The 21,951-nt window shown below is 40.0% G+C and overlaps 1 protein-coding gene across 2 annotated transcripts in view; it reads right to left on the bottom strand.

Moving 5' to 3' along the window:
• LOC125460567 (metabotropic glutamate receptor 7-like) overlaps positions 1-21,951 on the bottom strand; it is a 672,219-nt gene that overhangs the window by 282,482 nt on the left and 367,786 nt on the right. For both annotated transcript variants that reach the window (XM_048548152.2, XM_048548150.2), the window contains exon 5: positions 18,559-18,696. In XM_048548152.2, coding sequence (XP_048404109.2) covers positions 18,559-18,696 — 138 coding nt within the window. The remainder of the gene's footprint in view (positions 1-18,558; positions 18,697-21,951) is intronic.

The raw sequence follows: 21,951 nt of genomic DNA, 5'->3' as shown, positions 1-21,951 counted from the left end.
GCACACCACTCGAGAGCTCATATACCTGACTGAGTGGATAAATAAATGTGCAAATGCTAGAATTTTATTTAAGTACAAAATAAACTACAAACATAAAGTAGCTGGCTTCAAAAGTAGCCATGTTCAATAACAACCGACAATGCAAAAATGAAAAATGAGAAATTGTTCATGCATTAGGAACCCAAGGCATTTGTTTAACAGTGTCCTAATAGTGAAGTCATGTGTCCATTTTGGTGCATTGAAGTGCCTCTCGTCAGTACATATACTGGCCTTCAGGACTGGCCAGGTTCTAAATGAAGTCAGGAACTCCCCAACTGCATCTCAAATGAAGGATAGAGTGAAGAAATCCCAGAAAATCTTGCAACCAAGACCCTTCCCATTTCCTGGTGGGTTTTACCAGTTGACCATTGGGAGGAACCTGAAGTGCTAAGAGAGTATTGCACTTATGGAAATGGTGCCTTTCAAACAGATCATTAAACTGAGACCCTGGTTGCTCATTCAGATGGATGTAAAAGAGCTGATGGTATGTGTTGTTTGAACAGCAATCAAGAACCTGGATTACTATGTACCATTTTGGTCACCTTACTCGAGGAAGACACATTGGAAGCAGTACATAGAACATAGAACATTACCGCACAATACAGGCCTTTCGGCCTTCGACGTTGTGCCGACCTGTCATACCAACCTGAAGCCCATCTAACCTACACTATTCCATGTACATCCATATGCTTGTCCAATGACGACTTCAACGTACTTAAAGTTGGCGAATCTACTACCATTGCAGGCAAAGCATTCCATTCCCATACTACTCTGAGTAAAGAAACTACCTCCGACATCTGTCCTATATCTTTCACCCCTCAATTTAAAGCTATGCCCCCTCATGCTCGCTGTCACCATCCTAGGAAAAAGTCTCTCCCTATCCACCCTATCTAACCCTCTGATTATTTCATATGTCTCAATTAAGTCACCTCTCAGCATTCTTCTCTCTAACGAAAACAGCCTCAAGTCCCTCAGCCTTTCCTTGTAAGACCCTCCCTCCATACCAGGCAACGTTCTAGTAAATCTCCTCTGCAGCCTTTCCAAAGCTTCCACACCCTTCTTATAATGCAGTGACCAGGACTGTACACAATACTCCAAGTGCGGCCGCACCAGAGTTTTGTACAGCTTCACCATAACCTCTTGGTTCCAGAACTTGATCCCTCTATTAATAAAAGCTAAAACACTGTATGCCTTCTTAACAGCCTTGTCAACCTGGGTGGCAACTTTCAAGGATCTGTGTACATGGACACCGAGATCTCTCTGCTCATCTACACTACCAAGAATCTTACCATTAGCCCAGTACTTTGCATTCCGGTTACTCCTACCAAAGTGCATCACCTCACACTTGTCCGCATTAAACTCCTTTTGCCACCTCTCAGCCCAGCTCCGCAGCTTATCTACGTCTCTCTGCAATCTACAGAATCCTTTGCCACTATCCACAACTCCACCGACCTTACTGTTGTCCGCAAATTTACTAACCCATCCTTCCATGCCCTCATCCAGGTCATTTATAAAAATGACAAACAGCAGTGGACCCAACACTGATCCTGGCGGTACTCCACTAGTAACTGGTCTCCAGGATGAACATTTCCCATCAACTACCACCCTCTGTCTTCTTTCAGCAAGCCAATTTCTGATCCAAACTGCTATATCTCCCACAATCCCACTCCTCCGCATTTTGTACAATAGCCTACTGTGGGGAACATTATCGAACGCCTTGCTGAAATCCATATACACCACATCAACCAGTTTACTCTCATCTACCATCTACCTGTTTGGTCAGTAGAGAAAGTTCAAGAGGTTGATGCCTGGAATGAGGATTTTTCCTTTTGAGGCAAGTTTGAGTAGGTTGGACCTATATTGGCTGGAGTTCAAAAGAACAAAAGGTTGAATTATCTAAGATTTTGGTAAATGCTCAGAGGATGTTTTCCTTCTTGGGGGAAACGTCAAACACAGTTTCAAAACAACGTGTCTCCCATTTCAGATCAGGATGAGGAGGTATTTCTTTTCTCAAAACTTTTGAAAATCTCTTTCTCAGCTCGCAGGCTCCAGGGGCAAAATGGCCTGCTCTTGTTCATATTTAATATGTAGATTCTTAATGCTCACCAATGTTCAACCCTCAACCGATATTACCAAAATGGATTATCTGGTGGTTATCCTACTCCTGTTCAATGAACATTGTTGTGTGAAATTCTGATGTTTCATTTCATACATTACATAGGTTAGAAAGAGGATCTTGATCGGCGCAGGCTTGGAGGGCTAAAGGGCCTGTTCCTGTGCTGTAGGTTTCTTTGTTTCTTTGTATTACAACACTAACTGCATTTCATTGATTATAAAGTGTTGTTTGACATTCTGGGTGTCATAAAAAGAATTACATACAGACATATCTTATATTCTACCTCTTAACTTTGACGAGCAACAAAGAAACTCTATTACAGAAGTCAAAATAGATAACTATAAATAATAGTTAACTCAATTACATAACATACTGCATGTCAGAAGCAACTCATTGTTTTACATTATGTCAGAACATAATCCCTTAATATATCACTTCTCAGTGACAGTCCTGGACCATCTAGATCTGTATTGTATGTCAGCAATAACTAGGGAACAAATCTGGATAACAAAATAGGATTTGCTCAAGAAAAGTTGAGTGTCTCACAGCCAATTCTTCTCCGTTAATCAGTTTACAGACTGTTTTCCTCCTTAGTGCTTTATGTATTGCAGTCAAAAAAATTGGAAAATGCTTCATAAAATTTCTTGCTACACTATAATGCATCTTAAGAAACACTTTGGTTTGTTTATATTGTTTGGAATTGTGATTGTACCATTAATCAAATTCAACTGCCTTTTATATTTGCTTCACAAAACACAAGGTCATAAATATTCAAAATGGAATAAATTTAAATCACATTTGCAGTGCAATAGACCAGACTTTTTAACATACTTATTGAAGTGAAACTCACTCAGATATGTTGCCAAATGGCACAATATACTATTAACATTGACTGTAACACCTCAACATTGAAGGACATGTAGACTCTGATTTTAACTTTTTTTTAAGCTTTTTTTTGCAAAAGGCCAAAGGCCAGTCAGTCAAAAAAAAAACTTCTCTCAGGAAATGGTGCGGCCTGTCCCATTTTGACTGAACTAGACCAAATTGACTTGGTCAATACAAGAGTTTTCTCTCTTGTTTTGTTGGCATGTGTTAGCCACTCTGAAGCTAGCAGTGGTGCCAGATAAGTTCCAGGAAAGAACAATTCTGTCTCCAGCTCTGGCAGCAGGCATGGACAAGCTGAGCTTTTTATTTCTGCATATTTCAAACTACAAAAACAAAATAAGCTGAAAACGTAGCTGGGGCTATGCTTGGAATTATCTTGTGAAGATAATGACCAAAGCCCTTTAACCTAAAGGGAAGTCATTATTCCCAATGCTGCATTTGAAATTATTTCTCCTCGCTTATGATATCATTCTGCAACTTTATCTTGAAAAGGAGAATTGATTGTTTTGCCCCCAGTTTTCTTGATGCTGAATTAGTTCACAATTAAGCTATTAAAAGTGTGCGCACACAGTAGAGACAGAAATTAGATCACTTTCCCATTTACTTTGGGCTACCTCTTGAACAGTCCAGTGTTCTTCCTTTTGGGCTGCCCTTGCAGGCTTGTTCCTAATCTAAGTGCTATATCTTGTTACGATTTTCTTAAAAAGCATATTATGAAGGAATACATGATAAAAGCAACAGTAAGTGGTGTTAAACTGCATGATTTCTTTAGATCAATTGAACAGCAGTGGAATTCTTTATTGGAAATGCACATTCCTGAGAAAGTTGAGCATAAATAAAGTAACCTGAATGTAGAGTGACTTCAAAAATAATGTCGAAACAATGGAGGCCTCTCTCCTTTAGGCTGTTTCACATGAGCTAAAACTACTTCAACTAATGTGATGTGACTACTGCACATTTTCATTGCGAACTTCAGAACATGAATCATGGAATTACTCATTATTTTAATGTTCAGAGGAGCTTATAGATTTATCTGCAGGGTTGCTCATAGGTGGTGTGCATGGGGTGTGTGTTTGTCACTCTCTTATCTCTAAGCATTATTCCAAAAAATATATAACGAACAAAAATAATTAATTAATACGACTGAATTAACAAGTTGTCAAAAAGGGAGAGTGCAATCCATCAAGTTAAGCTGCATGCTGGGCTTTCCCTGTGGGCTTCAGGGCCTGACTGTCAGGCTCAAATGGGGGTCATAATTCTACACTGTGTGGCAAACAGTCGAAACTCATCTGTGGCTTTCACCGAATTAACCAACTGATGGCAACTGGAAGGTCACATATCCAATTAAACATGCTGGCCCGGCTCTCAAAGCTAAAATGCCAACGTGAGGCTCAAATAATGCTGAAGGAGTAGCCGTATGTGCTTCAAGGTAAGCGAGAGGGAGGGGGATTTTAAGGACAGTCATTTTAAGGACATTAAACAGCCTTTTGTGGCTGGATAGGCCACCAACTTGGAGGGGAACCCCCTTTGCAAAATGAGTTGTGGCCTCAGTTGAAACCAGGCAGGGAAGGTGTCTCAACTTGTATGCTGCACTGGCCCCTTGCTCTGCTGCTGGACGCTGGTTCCAGGCAGTGTCAAATACTCATGTTCTGAACAGGAGTAATGCTTGACCCAAAACATTAACTGTTTTACTCACTCTACAGATGCAACCAGACTTGCTGAGCTTCTCCAGCATTCTGTCTGCATCAGATTTCTAGCATCCACAGTATTTTGCCTTTATTATAATATTCATATGTTGGGTATGTGCCATTTCATGATTTAACAGGGAACTGGCCACTGTGCTCTTTGGTTTGTCTTTTGCAAGTGTGTGTCAATACATAACAGATTCTGATAATGAGAGGGGATTAAAATAAGTCAATATCGGTCACAAATGACAGTCGTGACTCTAACCAGATGGATCTCAATTATCTATTTGCTTGGATATGGCAGAGATTGCAAATGAATCATTCTGAAACTCATTCTTCCTGGCATAGTCACACTCAATCAAATGGGCTGCTCCACAGTCCTAGTATCCACCAGAGTCAAAGACTGACTGGACTGTCTCTGGTGTTCCACTTCACGAGACTTAATCAATATGTCATTGTTATGGACACCCACAGCAAGATGGGAAATTTGCAATGATCCATTATAACATTCCCATGGGATACATTACAAGAGTAGGAATTTAGAAACCATCGTAAAAACATATAAATTGAGAGCAGGACTAGGCATTTCAGTCCAGTGAGTGTACTTCCCCATTCAGTACAATTGCAGCTGATCTCACCTCTGCCTCGACTCCACTTTCTCCCACAATTCTTTAACCCATTACTAATCCAACATCTGCCTGTCTCTTCCTCAAATAGAAGGATATGATTTTTTTCAGCTAAAGACATTTTAGAATTCAAAGGTGAAAAGGAAGAGGTCTGGACTCAGAATAAGAATTTTTGAGCACAAAAAAAACAAGTTTGCTAACACACGCTGGCTTAGATGTATATAAAACTTTAACAAATCTTTCTGCTCCTAACAAACAAAGCATCTGTTATTTGAAACAATCTTTTCTCCAGTCTCAAGTCACTGAGATTATGGAAAGACATGCAGTTGACACAAAAAACCAGAAAAGGTTTGTATGTCTATGTTGTAGCACCACAGATGCTATTACATTGCTATTACATTCTTAGATGATGCATTACAAAACAGATTAAGGCATGGATTGCTGGCAAAGAATTCAAATCAAGTTCCTAAAAACACAAAGTCTTACATTTGATCAAGCAAGATTGATACGATCTCCATGGGCGAAAACAAAGAACACTTGGGCATATTGCCCAGTGCAGCTTCTGAAAACTTCCCCCAAAACCTAAAGTAGATAGCCTGGATCAGATAGGAAGCAGTGCCAGTGGTTTACTGACTTGTTATCTCTGTAATGGCATCCACACAGCACAGACACATCAACACAGAAATGTCAATTGTTTTAATAGCTAAATGAGAGAGCAAAAGCCAAAGTAACAATGGCTATTCATTCCAGTAGTGATGCATCAAAGGGGAAATTTACAATCTTGCAGTGAGTCTAGACTGCTCAAAGCAAAGAGAAATAGGACTGCACAGCATTTCTGTCATTAAAGAAATTGGTAAATCAACAATTCAGGATGTTAATACGTATATTGTTAGGAGTGCAGGTTGCGACTTGTCGAGTAGAAATATTGTTACGAGATCAATAAACCAAAGGAACTGAATTTAATGAACTTTCAATCAAAGAAATTTCACTTTCTTATGACATTGATTTTAACAATCCAACTAAAGTAAACATCAATAAAACAGGAATTAATAGGCATATTAAGTTATAAGCATAATATATATTATGTATTATAATATGGTGTGGAGTTGGATGAACACAGCAGGCCAGGCAGCATCAGAGGAGCAGGAAAGCTGATGTTTTGGGTCTGGGCCCTTCTTCAGAAATGTATTATGTATTGCATTTTCAAGACTTTGATCATCATCAGGTGTAATTCTAGCTTCTTTTCTTCAAAGATTTACCCAACAATTGTCAGAGTCATTCAACATTGAACCCTTGAGTCCAACCAGTCCATACCAACCATGATCCCAAGCTAAACCAGCCCCATATCACCCCCCAAACATTTCTTATTCATGCACTTATCTGAATGTCTTTTAAACATTGCAACTTCCTCTGGCAGTTCATTCCACACACGGATGACTCTGTACAATACAACGGCCCCCTTGTCTTTTCAAAATCTTTCTCCTCTCACCTTGAAATATGCCGTCCAGTCTTAAATCTCCCACCCCAAGGAAAAGACACCTGCTAATCACCTTATATATACCCCTCATGATTCTATAAATCTCTGTAAACGTTGTCCCGCAACCCCTTATGTTCCTGCGACACAAGTCCCAGCCTATCTCCTTAGAACTAAAATCCTCCATTCCTGGCAACATCTTTGTAAACCTCTTTTAAACCGTCACCAGCTTAATGGTATTTTTTTCCTTTAAAAGGGTGACCAAAACTTGTCAAAAAGTAGTCCAGAAGTGACCTCACCAATGTCGCGTGCAACCTCAACATAATGTCCCAACTCTCATACTCAAAAGATCTAAATGCCTTCTTAACCACCCTATCTGTATGCGACACAAACTTCAAACAGTTAGCACCTGAACGCTTGACTGCTTAAGGCCCTGCTTTTAATTGTAGAAGTCCTGCCCTTGTTTGTTTTACCAACATACAAAACTCACATTTATCCAAATTAAACTCCATCTGCCACCCAATTGACCCAACTGATCAAGATCTCTTTGCAATCTTAGATAACCATTTTTGTTGCGTGCTCTAACACCAATTTTCATGTCATCTGCAAACTTACAAACCATGCCTTCTTTATCCTCATCTAAATAATCTATATAAATGAAAAAATGTAGACTCCGTATCAGTCCCTGTGAAACACGGCTGGTCACAAGTCTCCAGTCAGAAAAACAAACTATTTTCATCTAACATAACAAGGTGTAGAGCTGGATGTACACAGCAGGCCAAGCAGCATCATAGGAGCAGGCAGGTTTACGTTCGGGCCTAGAACCCCTTCAGAAAAAAAATCTGCAGTTCTTACTATCTCTGTTTTCATCTAACAGCAGCTTGAAATCCATCTGAATTTCATGGGTATGATCTTCAACACAATGGCACATTTCTCTAAAACTTCCTCAGCTATGCTAATCGGGATCTTAATGGCATAGGTCCATTTGTACTACTCTCATCTAAAACTTCAGTGGTAACCCTGCATGTTTTATGGCCAAGTGTGGTCAACCAATTACTTGAAATAACAAAAGCAACCTCAACTATCTTGTATTTACACTCTGCCAGCTCCAATCCTCATTCTCTTCAACCAGCCTGCAATGCACTACGAGACAATGTGAGTTCAAATGGCTGTTTCTTTATCTGCTTTTATCTAGCTTCAATTTAAGGTCTGAACAATAAGCACAAACTTTGAAGACAGGGTAGGTGGACTGAACAAAATATTCACCACATCACGTGAACTGTTGTCTGAACAGATATGTTCTCCCAATGAATCTCAAATCTGAAATTCCATCACAATATATACGTAAGCAAAGTTAGTGAAGTACATCTAACTGGCCAGTAAATTTAATTCTAAATATGTTCTGTTAAAGTGTTAGAAATGTGTAGACAAATAGGCTTCAATGTCCAACAGAAGTACATGTACCGCAAGTTACCCAATATTATTTGTGATATGTGAACAGAGTAATTTTAAAGCTTGAGAATCGCTTTTGCTAGCTGAAGTTAGACCAGAAAAAAAATTTTCAAGTTGGGATGGCCAATAGGTTTAATCAATTATTGATCATCTACAGCAACATTTGCGAGGACAGTTATGAATGCATAATTTGTGTGGGAGCCCGCGCCTAAACTTGGACTGTTGCAAGGCCAATTTATTACAACCAGGGCTCTGAGCTCTCAAAACTCAGGTTGAAGAACTAACGAAGCTGCAGAGAAATGGTGCACTGGTGAATACTGATCACAGCAATTGGGCAACTTACATAATAATAGTGCCTAGGTAAGACAAAACCGTAAGAATTCAGAGGGACTACAAAGGCACAATCAAACAGTTGATGTTAGAACATAGAACATAGAACATAGAACATAGAACAGTACAGCACAGAACAGGCCCTTCAGCCCACAATATTGTGCCGACCATTGATCCTCATGTATGCACCCTCAAATTTCTGTGACCATATGCATGTCCAGCAGTCTCTTAAATGACCCTCTTAAATAGTGGTAGTCTCTTAAATAGTGGTAGTAACCACTATTGCTCTCCCAAGATTTTAAAGTAAAGCAGATATTCACACACTTAGATTTGTCTCACACTTACGTACAGCTCAATGTGGATCAAACAAATTAACAGTATCAAATGATAAACAGCGGCTGATACGCCAATGGACAGTGACTTTGTGGTGTGTCTTTATTCATTCTTGGGATGAGGGGTGTTGTTGGCTAGGCAGCATTTATTGTACATCACTAATTTCCCAGAGGGCAGTTAAACGTCAACCATTTTGCTGTGGGTCTGGAGTCACATGCAGGCCAGACTAGGTAAGGATGGCAGTTTCCTTCTCGAAAGGGCATTAGTAACCAGATGGGTTTTTCCAACAATTGACAATAGATTCACGGTCATCACCAGATTTTAATTATTGCTATTTATTGAATTCAAATTCCACCATCTGCTGTGGCAGGATTCAAACCCAGGTCCCCAATATGTTAACAAAATGTGAGGCTGGATGAACACAGCAGGCCAAGCAGCATCTCAGGAGCACAAAAGCTGACATTTCGGGCCTAGACCCTTCATCAGAGACCTCTCTGATGAAGGGTCTAGGCCCGAAACGTCAGCTTTTGTGCTCCTGAGATGCTGCTTGGCCTGCTGTGTTCATCCAGCCTCACATTTTGTTATCTTGGAATCTCCAGCATCTGCAGTTCCCATTATCTCTCCCCAATATGTTATCTGGGTCTCTGGCTTAACAGTCCAGCAATAATACCACTCGGCCATCGCATCCCCTATTTCTTTAGGCACTTCTCCAAAAGGCTATCAAACTAGAATGGGTACAATTTTGTGAGAAGTTCTCTGTTGCATGTGCAATTACAATGATGTGTTCATCAAGAACAGACTGGAGGAACAGAATCTCAACCTGAGACTCAAATGGAGCAAGTAGCATGAATGGCCTACTGCAATCAAAAGTAGCGTACCTTGGTCTGGAATTAAACCAAAATTGGCCAAACAGATGGTGAAACACAATATGGAGGCTATCATCACTGCAGCAAAGCCAAATACATGTCTGAGCTTAGCTTTTTTGTAGGCATAGCCCAATGCGACTTGCAAGTTCTGCTCGAGTTTAAAGTCGTGTTAGGTCCATTACATGAGTTATTGAAGAAACATGTGAAATAAGAATAAAATTATGCCTATCAGGTGTTTAAGATATATACAAGAAAGGTTTAACCAGTGTTGCACTACTTCATTTGAACACAAGCACTGGAGTAGTGGCAGTGATCAGTCAATTGAGATAAGTCAAGAAAACCCTATAGTGTTCTCATTGTGAATTATTACAAAGGACAAACACAATGCAATTAAAAAAGGGAGTACTTGGGTCATTTTTGGAATGAACAATTTTCAAATAAGTTTTTGCAGGGTAGAAATTTTGCATTAGTAACAGATCGTAAACCTGTACTGACTATTCAGTGGCAAATTTCATTATTACCAACAATGGTAATGTCAAGGAGCAGCAAAGCCCTGTACGTCTCTCACAGTATAACTAGAATATTAGACATCACAGATGAAAATAAAACATTATTACAAATACACAGCTGTGTTTGCTGCGTAAGGGTCTAGATATAATCTCAAAGTAGAGGTTCAGCCAGTTACAACAGAGATGAGGAGGAATTCTTTAACACAATCTGCTGTCAAGTTTAGGGCATTGATTATACTGAAAACTAAGATAGAGTTCTAATCGGTAAGGGAATCAAGGTGTTATGAGATAAACAGGAAAGTGACTTAAGGATGATTATTTCAGCCATAATCACATTGTATGGCAAAGCAGACTTGCTTGAATAAATTACCTACTTTTGCTCTTACATCTTATGGCCCCATGTAAGTTTATAAATGAGCTATCTTCACAACAGGAGTAGCTGATGATAATTTTCCAAACTGAAATTACAGCTGGAACCCAGAATGCCTCGGTATTGAAATGGATTTACAGAGAATGGTTGAACAAGAGTTTGCCCAAACTACAGACAAGGAACTACAATAACCATCATGAATGGTCATGTGAACATTGCTACATCAAATGCAGATACAAATGCTGGTTGTAGCTCTTTGAGCGATATGATCTGGTAGAACTTCATATTGTACACTCATACTGAATGCCCGTAGCAAGAAGATTGTAAATCCTGGACTGGATCAGGCCAGTAAACAATCGCTGATAAACAAACACAATATTTGCCAAAAATGTGGAAGTAAGCTGCCAAATACTCCTCTGCAATTGTGGTCATGGTTGAGTTATTTCAGAGTTCATGTGAACACCTGTGAAAAGGAAAACACCAATTCTTTGATACAAATAATCAGTGGAAGTGAATCAAAGTAAATGCTGTGTGTCAAAACACCAACAGATGATGAACAAGTTATGCTCCATTTTTGTTGATCATGGATCATTAAAAGGAGCTTTTGCAAGTGAGGGGTGAAATAAATTAGGAGCTTGATACATTTGATCATTAATTCATGCCTCAGTCTGAAAAAAACTTTGGTGTGTAAAGTCCAAGTTTCTGAGAAGCTAGTATAGGCTGAACTCAAGTCATAGTGCCAGATTTGGGACTACATCTCAAAACCTGTTGGATGATCACAGGATGATGAAAACATAGAAAACAGGAGAAGGACATTCAGTTCTTCAAGCGCTTTGCCATTCAATATGATTTGGCCAAACATCCAACTCAGTTTTTTGTTTCCACTTTCTCCCCATATCCTTTGACCCCTTTAACCTTAAGTACTATATCATTCTACTTCTTGAAAACATGCAATATTTTTTCTCAACCACTTTCTGTAGCAGAGAATTCCATTGGCTCGGCACCCTCTGGATGAAGAAATTTCCTCTTTTCACAGTATAATATCATCTACCCATCAGGAAGCCTTCATAACTCAATTACTAAACTCCACTTGAAGGTATATTTCTACAAAAAGACAAATATTAATCATGACAAGTGTACATATTCATAGATTTCTGTATAGTAGATGAAGCACAAAATACTTCATTAAAGAAGCTACTCTTTAAAGAATCAGTGTTATGCATTGATATATTATGGGCATATGCAATGCACAATGATGATATTAAACTGGGTGAAAAAAAAACTTGCTTCTACCTTTTTCTGCAAGTACCTACAATGGAACAAACAATTCCTCCAGTGGACAGTTTATCCCCTGAAACGGAGTCAGGGAGATCAATGAACGGAAGTGTCGTAAATGGATGATGTTAAAGTTATAGACGGGTGGAAATTGTAGGCAAAATGATTCGAGCTTTCAAGGTCCTGGCTGGACCATGAAGCAGCACTGAAGTAAGCATTGATGTACTGAATAAAGGGTTGTAGGAGGGGGCCAGTGTAAGACTGCAACAAGGATCATTCCATATGTCCCATAAAGAGGCAGGCATATCTGGGATCCATGCGGGTGCCCAAAGCCACTCCTTTGACTTGGCAGAAGTGAAATGAATTAAAGGAGAAATTGTTCAGTGAGAGAGCAAGTTCAGTCAGGCGAAGAACAGTGGTAGTGGGTGGGGATTGTTCAAGCTTCTGGTCGATGAAGAAGCTGGGAGCTCCCAGACCATCCTTGAGGGGAATGGAGGTATAGAGGGGTTGGAAATCTACGTTGAACAGGAGGCAGTTCGGACCAGGGAGCTGGAAATCGTCAATATATGTTGGAGGGCATCAGAGGAATCGTGGATGTAAGTGGGCAGGGTCTGGACAAGTCCTGAGGAGGTGGAATCAAGACAGGAGGAAACGAGCTCAGTGGGGCAGGAACAGGCCGATACAATAGGCCTACCGGGAGAGAAAGGGGCAAAACAAAGTAGCCTTGTTATGTCAATAATTCTCTCATTAAGGAATCTTTCACTATGATTAATTAACGCAGTCAAAACCCTTTAACAGATATGGGAAGATTTACTGTATTGCAAGCTCACCTAAAACTTTGCCCATCAAGAGACACAATTTCTAACGACTGAGTTCTTTTGCTCGTGCATTTTTGACCAACCATGAAAGCAACTGACTTTCACCTTGATGAACGTAATTATGGGAATCCAAATTCTCTACTGGCATATCAAACAGGTGTGCGGCATCTTCACAATTAATTTAGGATGAGTTCCAGATGGAATTCTGTCAGAATCAATCCAATACGGAATTGATCCTGGCCCATCCTGAATGATTTGATTTGTGCTGTGCTTTGGGATCAAATCCAACTGTTAACCTCATCAATGCTGTTGCTATCTATTTTATTGCAAGAGAGAATTTTGTTTTTATTCATTTCTAACTGAAACTTTAATTAACACATGAAATCGGGCAGCTTCAAGTTATCCCAGGAAGGACTCCTAGCAAGTTCAGAACACCCAAGAACATATGAAAGATGGTCTTGCATATTAAAGAACTTTCATAACATTAATTCACACCAAACTGCTTCCTAGCCAGCAGAGATTGATGTAATTATGATGCAGACCATTTATCATGGTATTTTATACAGAGTAAGGAGTAACACATCAAACATGAGGTAAGTGACCTCTTAGTCTTATGAGCAATAGTGCCTTCCATCTTTTCAAAGGAATAAAGGATCAAAATACCCCATTTAATGAGATCCCCAAAAGTCATAGTATGTGGGAATATGATATAAAAACTAGTTTGTGTTAGATAGCAGAGGTATTACAATATATAACATCCTAATTACTTTCAAATGGTGCCAGACAATGCCAGTAGTGTTACAGCAATTTCAGCAATGTCGTGGGGGGAAGCTTAGGGGCAGACAACCACATGTAGGTTTTACAAAGCCATAGTTTAAATCCATAATGCTGGACTAGTTGGAGGCAATGGATGTTCTACATAGGTTTATTTGTACCAGCTGACAGGTAGCAGAGACTTGCCACAGTGGAATAAGGATGCAATTGTGTTAACATGTCCAAATTTATTTCACCACTGACTTTCTGCACCAGGGATCAACAGAAAGCTCAACTCAGTAGATTTTACATCTTGGGTTAATTGAGATGAGAGGGGGCTCTGGAGTTCACTGAAACTGGTTTCGAATCGGAAATATCTTTTCTTCTCACCCACTTATTTTACACTTTCAACAAATGGCTATTTTGCTGAACACAAAGTGAAAATATGAGTCACCTATGGAAAGCAGAGAGCCTCATGGAATGAAGCAGCATGTTTTTCTCATTCTAGTTTGGATGGGATTACTTTTAAAATTCACTCATGGGACATGGGCAATGCTGGGTGGCCTTCTTGAACCACTGCTGGCCATGTGCTGTAGGGTGACCCACCACACAATTAAGGGAGGATTCCGTGATTTTAACCCAGTGACAACAACTGAAAAGTGGTGTATTTCAAAATCTGGATGGTGAGTGGCTTCAGGGGAACTTGGTGGTGGTGGTGTTCCCATATGTCTGCTATCCTTGTCCCTCTAGATGGAAGTGGTCATGGGTTTGCAAGTTGCCTGAGGATCTCAATTGAATTTCTGCAATGCATCTTGTAGATACTAGGCACTGCTGCTACTGAGTGTTGGCGATGTGGGTAGGGGTTATGGTGCCAGTCATGCAGACTGCTTTGTCTTGAATCATGTCAAGCTTCGAGTGTTGTTGGAGCTTCACCCAACCAGGCAACTAGTGGGTATTCAATCATATTCTTCACTTTTGCTTTGTAGATGGAAGACAGGCTTTGGTGAGTTACTCACGTCACTATTCCTTGCCTCTGACTTACTCTCATTGCCACTGAGTTTATATGGCGAGTCCAGTTAAGTTTCTGGTGTTGTTAGTGATGATAACACTATTAATTTGCAGTGCCACAGACGTCACTTGCCACTTGTCAGCCCTAAGTCTGGATATTGTTCAGATCTTGCTGCATTTGAACATGGACTACTTTGGTATCTGAGGAATTGCGAATGCTGCTGAACATTGTACAATCATCGATAAACATCCCCATTTCTGGCCTTATGATGGAGGGAAAGTCATTGATGAAGCATCTGCAATTGGTTGGGCTTAGGACACTACGCTGACAAATTATTGCAGAGATCTCGTGGAAATGAGCTGACTGACCAACAACCACGACCGTCTTATGTGCCAGGTAGGACTCCATCCAGTGGAGAGTTTGGCTCTGACTCCAATTTGTTAGGGTTCCTTGACGCCCCACTTGGTCGAATGTCACTCTCACCTCAAGTCTGGAGGTCAGCCCTTTTGACCATCTTTAAACCAAGGCTGTAGTGAGGTCAAGAGCTGAGTGGCCCTGGCAGAAACCGAACTGGCTATCATCGAGTTGGTTAGTGCCAAGCAGGTGCTACTTGACAGCGCTGTTGGTGGCACCTTCCAACAGGTTATTGGATGATCGAGAGTAGACTTGCGGGGGTGGTAATTGGCCAGGTTGGATTTGTCCTGCTTTTTGCGTACAGGACATTCTTGGGCAATTTTAAACATTGTCAGGTAAACGCCAGTGTTGTAGCTGTACTGGAACAGCTTGGCTAGCGATGCCGCAAGTTCTGCTCACTGGTTGTCAGTACTATTTCCAGAATGATGTCAGGACCCATAGCCTTTGCAGTACCTAGTCCCTCCAACAATTTTTTGATATCACATAGAGAGAATCGAATTGGCTAAAAACTCACTTTGCATTTTAAGAAATACTGGAGATAGTATTCAAACTACCTGCTGTTATTAAGTAAAATTGGTCTATTTGGGAGAGAAATCAACAATTCTCATGAGTTTTCGAAGCCTATTGCATATTTTAGACCTGGCTCTGGACTCAAAAATGTAGCAGCCTATTTGATTACAAAAATTGGGATCGAAGACTGGTCACGTTGGGGACAGCCTAGCCTTTCCCACCTCACTCAATGACGGCTAACTTTAGTATTGATCAATTTAAAGAAGCAATACGCTGAATTATTATTAATGCCAACTGCTAATATTGTAATACTATATCAACACTGAAGCAATTATACATATGGATTCTTGAGAGTCGTTCAATTCATTAAAGCACAGATTAAATTCTCTGCAAATTTGTCTCAGAGGCTAGAAGGACAACTGATATGGAAAATGGAAATAAACTGATTTAAGTGGAATGGAATACAATTTATTAAAGTTGAGTTTGGGATGAAAATTCCATAAGGAGGAAAAGACTTTAACTCTGTTCCTTAAATTATCTGGAAATGCATGCAACCAAAATTCTTACAAATGCCTTCTGGACTAAAGCCTTATTAAACAGGTCAATAATCTCCTTATAGCTCCTCACACAAGGACTATACGTAAACATATTGCACACAAGTAGTAAATTTGTGGGGGAGAAAAGAAGACTCCAAGGGAAAGTAATTGTCTTTATGTTATAACTTAATATGTCTTCCAAACAGCTCAGTGGCTCTACAGTAACTGAATTTACTTTGCACTTCTATTACTGTTTATAGACATGGAACTATGGTCACTAGTAGATGCACTTAAAGGCCCATAAACAGCAAAAAGATACAATAGTTATAGGAGGATAGAGGACAGAATATAGCCAGTCTGTCACAGACATACTAGTCTCCGTAAAGGCAAGTCAGAGCGTTGCAACAGACTAGTTAGTCACTTCTGCCTTTGAGATCATTTTGTTTGTTGTTGAGAAGGCAATGTGGAGGGAACAGCCTCTTCCTGTTTAAATGTTGCCTTTTTCTTACTGCCTGAAATGATCATATCGAATACTCCTGTTCATTGATCTAACAATCAACACTCTACACAGTTTTCTCCAACCAAGGGTTCCTGTCTCAATTGTATGAACTCTCAATCCTTTTATTTTAGTCTAAAGATATGAATAAGCATTGAATATTTTAACATTCTTCACATGTAGAATATTATTATTGTAATTTAAGACTTCTGAAAACTCTACTCAGACTCTTACAACACAAAGTGATCATTTGGCTTATCATACCTTTGTCTGCTGTTTGGTACTGTTAGTATATGCCGCATTCTTTGCCTCAAGTCTTCCCCAATGTATTGAAGAATCACCAAGATTCTTCAATAGAACGTGGTATTATTTGCTGTTTAATATATTACTTTCTTCCACACTCATTTCTCTTTCAAAATCAAAAATTTCACGGCCACAGAAATAATGTGGACTATTTATTTAAGCTGCTGTTGTAGATTCCCTTTCCATCAGAGCTGATTCAACACTGACAGGATGGGAGTTAGATCTTCAAATTAACCCAAGATACAGACTTCAAATACCAAAATTCAGCAAACAAAATCTTCCCAGGTTCTACTACGAGCCACACTGCTGCATTTTTATTATTGGAGATGTCTTTTCTACATCTCTACTTTTTGGAAGGACAGTAGAGGGGCACTTTTGACAAAATGTGCCTCCCTGTTTTTTTTAATTTTACTCAGTGTCTACTGGGCAGATCTTCCACAGCTTTTAGGACCAGCAAGAAATATCCACCTGCGTGTTTGTAAATGGATATTCATGCAAATAACTGTGAGATCCCATGTCAAATGAACAAACAAATCACTTTACAATGCCAGAGTGGACCAATCACAGTGATATTCTCTTAAGCTGTGACCAGATTTTTAAAAATCTCCTAAAAAGCAAGATCTATTCCATGCAGCCCCTACGGCATAACATTGTTTAAGATTAACGCTTTTGCATGGGATAGAGTGTTGACACCAATCCTCTTTTCTATACTGGGTTTAATGGTCCGTTCAGTTAACCGTGGCCAAGGATGAATCACTTGAGACTTAAAGCACCAGCCTCAACACCAATAACAATAGATGCAAGTTACACTGACTCGTTAGACATAACTACTAAGACAATCTTGAGTCAGGGACAGCATCTCGATTGGAATCTTGAGTTTGACTCGATTATCCATTCAGCGCTACATGACATCAGTTTTGCTGGAGCCTAATGCAATCCCCAACACCAACCCTTTCAGAGCCTTCACCCTTTAACATTATCTTGCTGATGTTGTAATAGGACACTGCATTTTCACTGCAGACTCTGGTAGCATTTTAAGAAAGGTTACAGTTCTAGTTCCCTAAAGTTTGAGAAGGAACATGAGGAGAGAAAGGAAGCTAGCTCAGCTGTCCTGTCCAGGTGAATGTCTTCCCCTCTGTGTCCAGCTACAGCAATGGAACAGTGACCCCACCTTTGAGATCTCAAGAAGGTGTAGTGGAACCAAATTCTGTCGCACTGTAGCACATCCAAGAAAAGGACGGTAGAAAACTGGCCAAAATAGAATCGCATTAGCTTGAACTATGCAGCTTCTGTAGTGAACATCAAGCCATCCTATCACTGTTCATATTGAGCATTTTAATACTTTGGTAATCAAATTCAGAAAGGGTTCCTAATATCTACTCTTGTGAGTCAAGTGACAAGCGACTACACTTAGTGTCAGAGTAATTCATTCATTTCCACAGCCAATTTATTACACATCAATAATAATGACGCATCTATTGTATTATAAGTCAGAATGAAATCAATTTTCTGCTTTTGTGAGAATGTTAAACTTCAATCTGCAGAATGTTTACATTATTAATGGTTGAAATACAAAATGGAAGCTGTCACTTCATGAAATATGAAAGAATAAAATTAGACTGACTGTTATATTACACCATACTGTCCTTTCCCTGCATCATTTGATCAAATTTCATTTCTGAAATTACTTCTAAGCTGCTGCCGTAATGAGACCTACTTGGAGAAGCTGACGCTTACAAAGGACAAGATGATAAATAACCTGTGCATTTCTTTGCGGTGTCTTTTTTTGATCCTGTTCGAGTCACTTGGCAGTCAAAGTTCTCTTCCCAGAACTCCGCGAACCAGACATTTCTTCGATTGTTCTCCAAGGTCCGACTTGTGAAATAAGTATCAAAACCTAGTGGGGAAGCAGAACACAGACCATTTATAGATTCATCGAGTAAGAGAGTCATACAGCATGGAAACAGACCCTTCAGTCCACCTCGTTCATGCTGAGCAAGTTTCCCAAATTAAAAGTTTCTCTAAATCTTTCCAAATGTCTTTTAAATGTTCTAACTACATCTACCACTTCCTCTGGCAGTTCATTTCACACACGAACCATCCTGTGTGAAAAGGGTGCTCTTAGGTCACTTTTAAATCTTCCTCCCGTCACCTTGAAAACATGCCCCCGAGTTTTGAACTCACTCATACTAGGGAAAATGCTTCTGCTATTTGCCTTATCTATGCCACTCATGATTTTATAAACTTCTGAGGTCACCCCTCAGCCTCCTATGCTCCAGTGAAAAATGTCCTGGCCTATCCTTAAACTCAAACCCTTCATTCCCGGCCACATCCTGATGTTTTTTTTCAGAACCCTCTCTAATTTAATAATATCCTTCCAATAGCAGGGTTACCAGACTGGACACAGTCCTCCAAAAGGGGCCCCTCAATGTCCTGTACAATCTCAGCATAACGTCCCAACTCCTATACTCAATGGTCTGAGCAACGAATGAAAGCACACTCAAATGCCTTCTTAACCACCTTGTCTACCTGTGATGCAACTTTCAAAGAACTATGTACCTGAACCACTAGGTGTCTCTGTTCGACACTACCCAGGGTCCTACCATTAATTAAGTCCTGCCTTTGTTTGTTTTAGCAAAATGCAGTATGTGAATTTAGACAAATACAAACTCCATCGGCTACTCGTCAGCCGATAGGTCAAGATTCTTCTGTTATCTTAGATAATCTCTTTCACTGTTGACAATACCATCAATTTTGGTGTCAACTGCAAATTACAAACCATGCTTCCAAAATTCTCATCCAAATTGTTCATATAAATTAAAAGAAACGTAGACCAAGCACTGATCCCTGTGGAACACGGCTGGTTTCGGATCTCAATTCCAAAAAAAAGCCACCACCATTCTCTGTCTCTTGGCATCACGCCAATTTCAAGTCAAATTTGCAAGTTCTCCCTGAATCCCACATGATCTAACTTTACGCAGAATTTTGTCAACTTCACAGCAAGCCAAAATGTATTGAACTATGTAGATAATATCCAAAGACCACACTTTGAAGCAAGAGGCAGGGAAAAGCAATGAGAAGGAAGGAAGAAGTGAAAGAGAAAAAAAGCAACAAAAGAAAAGGAAACAAAAGGAGGAAGGAAATCCTTCATTTTAGTTGGGAAATTTAATCTAAATCATGGGCAAGAATGAAGAGCGTGCGCATTTATTTTGTATAATCAACTGCAGAAACTGAACAGGTCAGACAATCAAGAACTTATTATCATTGCATCAGGCAATGCAATCACTAATAATGTAAAACTACTGTAAATCCCACTTGAATGCCATCGATGGCCGTTGATCAGAACATTCACGCACGTACGCTGTTTGTATCTCAAAACCCTTGATTATTGACTAGATGGACTTCACCTCATGGAATAGTTTTGCACCAATGATATCTGTAGTGGATGAAATCTCCAATGATATTCACCCTGTTCTTTACCATGAGGTAGCTTCACATGGCTGTACATTTAGCGGGAGCAAGGAATCATTTTTGACTGATGCCACTTGAGAGTAGCCAGTGCCTTCTAAGAGGATGGTGTCTCCTGTCTACAGTGTGCTTTGCAAATGGACAAACAGACGGTAGGAGAGAAATAGGATCCAGGGTTTTCTGTTGCAGTCCTGAAGGCCCTCGGTCCAGACCACTTTTTTAAGGAAGAATGCTGAACGTAATTTGTGACAGGAGTCACAACCAGAGGTGGCCAAGTGTTGCAACACATCCTACTTCCTGTGAAACATACAAATATGCAACAAATTAGGAGCAAGAGAGGGTACTTAGCCCCTCAAGTCTTCCCCATACAATAACATCTCAGATCTTCATTACCTCTTCAAACTATTCCTGCATGTTATAGCATAGCCCTGTAACAGGTGGGACTTGAATAACGATCTCTTGGACCAGAGGCAGAGAGACTACCACTACATCAAAACAGCCCTGTAAATTGAGCTTCTTTTTCTTAAAATTAACCTATCCTGAAATGTTATGGCACACTTCTAGGCATAATACGCAGCATCATTCATAAATCCTCAGGTATTAATGTAGCTTGTGCTCAAGTTCAGCAAGATCCAGTCAGTTTCCAGGTTTGAACTAAATTAGCTTTATTGGCACATGTACAGTGAACAGTTTACAAATTACCATTTACAGCGCCAACTTAAGTACCAAGGTATCTAGGTACAGGTGCTTAAGTACAAATTCTGAGAGGACAAAAATAAAAGAAAAATAAAGAAATAAAACATCCAGCAATAAATAAGGAAAAAAAGAGAAACAGAGTTCAGAATGGCAGCCCTTCCGAACCAGATCACACCAGGCTTCACCTCAAGGCTGGGAGTCGAGATGATGAGGCAGCTTTTTGAACCACTGCAGTTAGGAATAAGTACACGCTCAGTGCTAATCAGAAGTGAGTTCCATGAGACTGACCCAGCAGCAGTAGAAAAGAATGATATATTTCCAAGTCAGGATGCCATGTGGCTTGGAGGTGGATTTGCTGATGGTGGTGGACGGTCGACAGCTTATCCCTAACAGGATGTCTGGGTTAAGGTTATGGAAGGTGCTATTGAAAGAGGATTGGCGAATTTTTGCATTGCATCTTATGGATGGTACTGTCTGCTGACAGTGAGTGCTGGAAATGAAAGGACTGAATATTGAATGTCCTGGATGGAGTGCTAATCAACCAGATTGCTTTGTCCCATATGATGTGAAGCTGCTAGAGACCTGTTGGACTTAAACTTAGAAGTAAGTAGAGTGTATTCCATCACACTCCTAATTTGTTTTTCTTTTTAAATTGATTGTGGCAATGCCTTTGGGAGACAGGGTGGTCTTTGCAAAAGTCACGGCCATGGAGCCAGTGTTTGTAAATTTGGTCCACTTCGGCTTCTGGGCAATGATAATCCTGAAGATATTGATAATGGTGAATTCAACGACAGTCTTGTCATTGATCGTAAGACCATAAAAGATAGGAGCACCATTAGGCTATTCAGCCCATCAAGTCTGCACCACCTATCGATCATGGCTAATAAGATGACAAGCATAGGAAGAAAAGACTGGATTGATTGGGCTTGTACTCACCGGAATTTCAAAGAACGAGGGGGTATCTCAAAGAAAAGTACAAAGTCCTGAT

This window comes from Stegostoma tigrinum, chromosome 11, assembly GCF_030684315.1.
Source record: "Stegostoma tigrinum isolate sSteTig4 chromosome 11, sSteTig4.hap1, whole genome shotgun sequence".
Lineage (NCBI taxonomy): Eukaryota > Metazoa > Chordata > Chondrichthyes > Orectolobiformes > Stegostomatidae > Stegostoma > Stegostoma tigrinum.
Note: the sequence above shows the minus strand (reverse complement) of the source record. Positions and strands in the feature narration are given on the sequence as shown.